Raw genomic sequence first — 6,742 nt, 5'->3', positions numbered from 1 at the left:
AGGTGGAACAACAATATGAACTAACCAGTACCCCCTGAACTTGTGTCTCTAGCTGCATATGTAGCAGAAGATGGCCTAATTGGCCATCACTGGGAATAGAGGCCCCTTGGTCTTGCAAACTTTATATGTCCCAGCACAAGGGAAGGCCTGGGCCAGGTAGTGGGAGTGGGTGTGTAGGGGAGCAGGGGCGGGGGGTTATAGGGAACTTTTGCGATAGCATTTGAAATGTAAATAAAGAAAATAAAAGAAGAAAGAAAACGAAAAAAAAGAAAAAGAAAAAGAAAAAGAAAAAAGGTGGTGATCTTTGAAACTCAGCTGTTGATTGCTTCTGTATAGTTTAGAGCTGTTACTTCCTGATCATAGCTCTACTGTGTTTCTGTAGATGTCCTGTAATGGGGTGTGACGGCCAAGGCCACATATCAGGTAAATATACGTCACACCGCACAGCTTCTGGCTGTCCTCTGGCTGCCAAAAGACAGAAAGAGAATCCTCTCAATGGGGCACCTCTCTCCTGGAAACTGAACAAGCAAGAACTTCCCCACTGTCCTCTGCCAGGGTGCAATGGCCTGGGTCATGTAAACAACGTTTTTGTCACCCACCGAAGGTAATGCTTGTTTTCTGCCTTTCTGTTGTTGTTGTGATTGTGTGTGATGTGAGTTACTTGAGGGAAGGTCAAAACTCTCAGCATATCATTATTTATAACACTTTAGATATATAACACCTAGTCTTGCTAAGTAGATATTTTACTAGTCTGAAGAATGAAAAATGCATTTTCTCTGTTTCTGAAAATTCACTGTCCAGATTTCAAGTGTTTTAGAAACTACATTTGTATCTTACATTCTAAAATATTGCTTATGTTGCTGTTTTTAAGTGGCTCAGTCTTTTAATGCTTCCCTCCAGTTCCAAGTGCTGCTCTCCATTCTGCTACGTCAGGCAGTGGTGAGCTTTCACTCATGTATGTCTGTCTTCCTGCCTCTCTTGCATCAACCCAATTGCAGGCCAGTGAAGCAATGTTCTATTTCTGGGAAGATGTGATTCACCCACCACAGCCTGGAGCATGTGTAGGTGCTCATGGGGCACAAGGACTTGGAGCTTTACAGTGATGTCTCTCCCTCATCGCTGAACCCCTAACTCTCAGGGGAATCCTCTGTTGCCCAAGGATGATCTTAGTCCAGTTCTGTGGCTCATATTCCACTTAAAGAAAAAAAGCTAGAAAATTCTTGATACATTTCTCCAGTCAATGAGTGTCCCACCCCCTTCTAGTCTTTTAGGCTACTTCTTACAGTCTTAGGGAAACTTTGATTCCTTTATGCTCAGTATACAAACTAAGCAAAGATGGAACATTTTGAAACTTGTTCAGTTCTAAAGGGACAGGAACAGTTTTACCAGAAAATAATCCCTATAGGAATTGGTCACTTTCAAGGTGCCAGTAAAACTGGCTTACGGAGAAATTTGAATTTTCTATGAGGAGGTCAAAGGAAGCCCTTAACATTGATACCAGAAAATTATCTTTCCAGGGATTGCTTCTTTTGAAATGGTCAGTGAAACTTGCTTAGACAATTTTGTTTCCAAGTGAATTGTTTTGATGACTTTCAGTGCAATCCCATGTCTACTGTGGCATATCTTGTTTTAATATGTTTGGATCCTGATGTCCTATCTAGGAGCAGCAGTCACAAACCAAATATGCCTAAGTTGAGTCACCTGCCAGTTCGTTTTAAAAAGGCAAACAAATCTATAGCCACACTACCCTTAATATATGTAATCTACTATGAGAAGAAATGAAGACACAGCTCACCTCTGCTTTGATATGCCTTAACTGAATTGCTGATTTTATGGAAATAATATTAAGACTTATGTATTAGGTTAGTTTTGTTTGTTTTTCTGCAATGGAGTCCACACTCCATAGGCCTGCTCCTGGGCCTACCAAGCTTCACCTCTAGACCCAAAAAGGACTTCTATCGTGGGAGATAGGGATAGGGTAATTCAGGCATGTGTTTGCATGTCTGTGAAGGCCTGAGGAAAGATACCTGAGAGTGACCTATGATCTACACGCACATATAGATGCCAGAGGACAACCACGGGTGTCTTTCTTCTGGACTGTCCATCTTTTGTTTTAGAGAGGATCTTTCACTGGCCTGAAACATAAACAAGTATTCTAAGCTAATGAGCTAGTGGGCTCCAAGGATCCTCTCACCAGCCTCTACCTTCCAAAGCCTCATTTTCATGTCAACACATAATGCTTCTAAGCTGTGTGATGATAGCTAATGGTTCCTTAGCATTTTTATAAGTGTCTACCAGAAATGTACTGTGAATTGCAAAACAGATGTTGGAAGGAAAAAGATGTGGAGTTTCAAATGAAATGATACTGTCCATTATGTTAAAAGTGGACACCTTCAACATTTCCCTTTACCAATTATTTATCCCCTTCACAACCACTTTCTAAGACCACAGCATGTGACAATAAAAGAAGACAAACTCATATACACTCTACAGAGGAGGACCTGGTCTTCATGAATCTTATGTAGGCCATGGATGTCAGAACAAGGTTCCTAAGGCACAACCTCAAGTTGTGCCTCTCATTGTCTTTTCCTTCATAAATAATTTATCACTTATCCAAGGTGATCAAACCATATAACACTTTATAATGTTACCTATTATATATGACAATTAAAGTTTTATATTAGTTTCTGTACTTTAAGAATAAGGAAACTATTCAACATTAATATTCTATAAAGCATGCAATGGGTCACATTTATTAAGGACTTTATTCCAGAAAACCTTTCTTCCACTTGGCATAGCATCTTGAACTTCAGGTTGAAATGATTGTTTTATAGACAAATTGAAACCAAACTTCTGTGGGGGGAAAAATACTTTAAAAGGTTGATTATTCTCATTTTTGTTTTAATCTAAAAATGGTTTCTACAAAGATACAGCAAAACCATAAAAGAATTAATGACTGCTTAGAACAAGAAATTTATTTGTTAATAAACAATGGAAAACATGTTTTGTTCATGGTTGTCATTATCACACTGGTGCTATTTAAATAAAGCAAGTGACATTAAAGGAAGGAAGCATACAGAAGAGAGCAGTGATTCAATGGGCAGGGTCATGTGCACCAGATCAGATAATAGATCTCCTTACCCTGGCTGCACCTGCCACAGCTGCCTTTATTCCCATTCCAGTGTAGAGATTTTTAAAATGAAAAATAATATTTGAACAGTTGAAGAAAAAATAGAAACTTTCCACAAGCAGGCTGAATCTTCTATAGTGAGAGGGGTTTGTTGCTGGCTGCTATTAAAACTGAGTCACTCTATAAAGACCAGAGTGTACATTGCATGAAAACAGGAAGAGCTAGGATCTGTCATGTTTTCCATGGACGTTAGCCAGGTAACAACAGTCCTTGCTCATGCCCTTTGTGGGCATTTTTGTATCTACAAAAAATAAAGTTCATACCACTGACCACACATTCATGAGTATACAAGACCAGTGTTCTGAAAAGTGAATGAAACCAGTTGTGTCAGCAATGACAACCTGTACTTTGATTTAAGAGGAAAATGCAAATTACTTTACATTACTTTAGGACCTTTAGATTTTATCTAATATATGTCTATTGGTTCCTTCCTATAATGAGATTAGGGATCAAAACTATCAAGAGCAAGTAGCAAAAAAATATATCGTTTAATGAGAAATGACATCCATTTCACACATGGGTATAAATCCTCTTCTCACAGCTTATCTGGATGCCCTCTTAATGCACAAGCTATCAAAAAAGTCAAGGTCTCTGAGGAACTAATGACTATCAAGCTCAAAGCAACTGGGGGTAAGTCACCATCTCAATCAAGGTCTGGGCACTAAATACCACTGGCCTCTTTAAATGAAAGTATGCACTGTATTAAAGCCTACTTTCAGTGTGCAAAAAAAGGGGGGGTTCCTCAGCTTTAAGCCAAACCATAATCTATCTCAGAAACAATTTCTCCATGTCTCCTCTAGGCTTTCCTGCAAGAAAAGATATGAAATGGCATATTAGTTTCTGTACTTTAAAAATAAGGAAACTATGGATAAGTGGAGAGACACACCAATTGTGTCCTTCAATCTTTTCAGTGACAGTTTTTCTCCCAAGGGCATGTGTACCTGCATGTACATATGTGTGCCTGTGCATGCCTGTGGGTTTATGTGCACACGTGTATACATGCATATGTGTTCTCAGTGTAAATTAGCCATAAATGTTCAACAAACTCAATTTTTGGCATCTGTATTTGAACTTTTAATTGTTTCCTGTTTAAAAACAAATGTTTTATGGTGACTCTAGGTGCCCTAGTATCTGTATCCATATCTCTGTTTCTTTGCCTAGTCCTTAGTGTCAGTTCCCTGTCAGTATTTAGGATGTATTAATTCTGAGTTCTCTAGGAGGCTCCCATTGTTGTTTTTGTCCTTGAGTAGTTTTCAAATGTTTCTTTCAGCATTCTTTCAGGTTCTCTCAGGCCTACTTCTTTCTTGTGCTTCAGAATTATATCCGATGCCTTTGGTACATGATTAGAGCTGAACCAGAACCATTTTCTTCTCATTTTTTTTGCTGCAGGGGAGGGAAGCTCAGGCCTCTCGCATGTTACGTGCGCATTCTCATGCTGTGCTCAAGCTGGGGACCTTTCATTGTTCTCTCATTTCTTTTCTGAAAGTCTTTTTGCTTATTTAATGCAAATATGGGCTTTTAAGTCAGAGATATGTGATGTCATGGAAAGAAGAGCTCTCTTGAGCTGCCTATCCCTTCCTTCTTAGGAGGACCGTCATCTGGATTACCTACAGCATCCTTTAGGTCCTTCTCCACTCCCAGGCTGCCCACTGCTAAGACCTTCAGTTGTCCCTAGATGTTAGAGACAGACCAACTACCTCTACCCTTTCTAGTTCCCAGACGCTAAGCAGATAGTTTTGCCTAGAACTCTGGCTGTTTCTTAGATGTATCTCACTCCTCCAGTACCCCTGCATCAGTGAAATTAGGACACTTTAATGTGTTTTTTATCTATATATCACCTTTGCATAAATATGGGGTAAAGTGTGCAAGCCTCACTGAATAAAATATAATAGGGTATTTGTAAATTTTCATTGATCCATAGCAATACCAACCTAGTCCAACATTCTACCAAATGAACTTAAAGGAGCACCATGGGTATGCATCTTATTATGCTTCCAAAAACATAACAGACATCTATGAGTAGAAGTGACATTACAAAATCCCCACCAACTTCTAAGCCTCCAGTGGATTCTAAATAACAGATAATATTAGCCCTATATACACACCTGTGTTTAATTTATAAATTAGGCACAGTAAGATATTAGCAACAAATAATAATAAAGTAGAACAAATACAACTTACTATAAATTCAATTTTGAAGAACTTAGGAGCTATTTCTGGAAATTTCTCTTGAATATATTCCATCTAAAGTTGAGCGTGAGGAAGGTACATCACAGATAGCAGAGGCCCTGAGTAAGGCCCTGAGACGTTGTCCTGGAGGCAGAGAACTCATGTGTGAATCTCAGCTCTGAGATTTAGTTTCCGATCTATAGAATGAGGGAGGGAGGGATTGTCTCATGAAGCATATGAATTACTGCTTGGTAGTTCAAAGTAAAATTCAAGATGTGAATCCTCTTCTCGGCCCCACTCTGTGGGAATGAGGTCCACTGGAGGAGAGAAGTTCCTGCTGGCTCTCTGTGCAGAGGTTCAATGCCTCTGTGGAAGTAGATAAGTAATGTGCTTACTGAAAATAGTTCAAAGATACTGACCAAATTCAACACTGTTGCTGAAATACCTCCTAGATCTCAGAATTGATAATATATTAGCCCCTTCATTTATTAATTTGATGAGAATTATAAAGAGCCAGATGCATAGCAGATCCTGTAGGAATAGTTGATTTATCATTTGTGTGTGTGTGTGTGTGTGTGTGTATATATATATATATATATATATATATATATATATATATATATATATATGCCTCCCTTCATTTCCTCCCTTGAAACCCTTCACATACACCTCCCCACTCTCTTTCAAATTTATGGACAGTTTATTAATCAGTTCTCCCCTCTTGTTAATGCTACTGTATTGTATACTTCAAGCTAGTTGTCTCAGCCTCTCCACCTCTCCATAGGCATACTGGTATTACCACTGGGTGCGGTGGCACCTTATTTTTTATATGGACTCTAGGAATCAAACTCAGGTTGTCTACCTTGCTCAACAAGCACTTAATACCTGCTGAGTCATGTTTCTTACCCCAATAACCTTTTCTACTTCCCACTGAGCTCAAGGCACCATTTGTTATAAAGAATCTTCCAGATCGCACACCATTGATTAAGTACCTTCGTTCTAGTTAGTCAGCTCTCCAGTGTGATTTTAAGTGGTCAGAAATCTTGAAGTTGAAAGAACTAAGATTTGGGTGGGCTCACAACTTTGGAGGTCCCAGCTGTGGCCACTGATGAGGCAGCATATCATGGTAACAAAATGTGCCAGAGCAAAGTCACTTGCCTTATAACCAAAAAAGAGGTGTCCAGTGTTTCATAACCACTTTAAAGGCATGCCCTCTAAATACCTAAAGCCCACCCATAGGGCCTAACCCCTTAACATCCACACAACCTCCTCAGAGTACTACACTAAAGACTAAACCTTAACTCATGGGCCCTCGGACTTCAGACAAGAAATAAACTATAGCAGCCATTTTCATTAACAGTGAGTATTCTTTTTTTTTTTTTT

General features: G+C 39.2%; 1 protein-coding gene across 1 annotated transcript in view; it reads left to right on the top strand.

Moving 5' to 3' along the window:
* Positions 1-6,742, top strand: part of St18 (ST18 C2H2C-type zinc finger transcription factor) — a 110,434-nt gene that overhangs the window by 96,509 nt on the left and 7,183 nt on the right. The window contains exons 17-18 of the mRNA XM_029533387.1: positions 383-604; positions 3,732-3,820. Coding sequence (XP_029389247.1) covers positions 383-604; positions 3,732-3,820 — 311 coding nt within the window. The remainder of the gene's footprint in view (positions 1-382; positions 605-3,731; positions 3,821-6,742) is intronic.

Source organism: Mus pahari, chromosome 22 (genome assembly GCF_900095145.1).
Source record: "Mus pahari chromosome 22, PAHARI_EIJ_v1.1, whole genome shotgun sequence".
NCBI lineage: Eukaryota > Metazoa > Chordata > Mammalia > Rodentia > Muridae > Mus > Mus pahari.
Note: the sequence above shows the minus strand (reverse complement) of the source record. Positions and strands in the feature narration are given on the sequence as shown.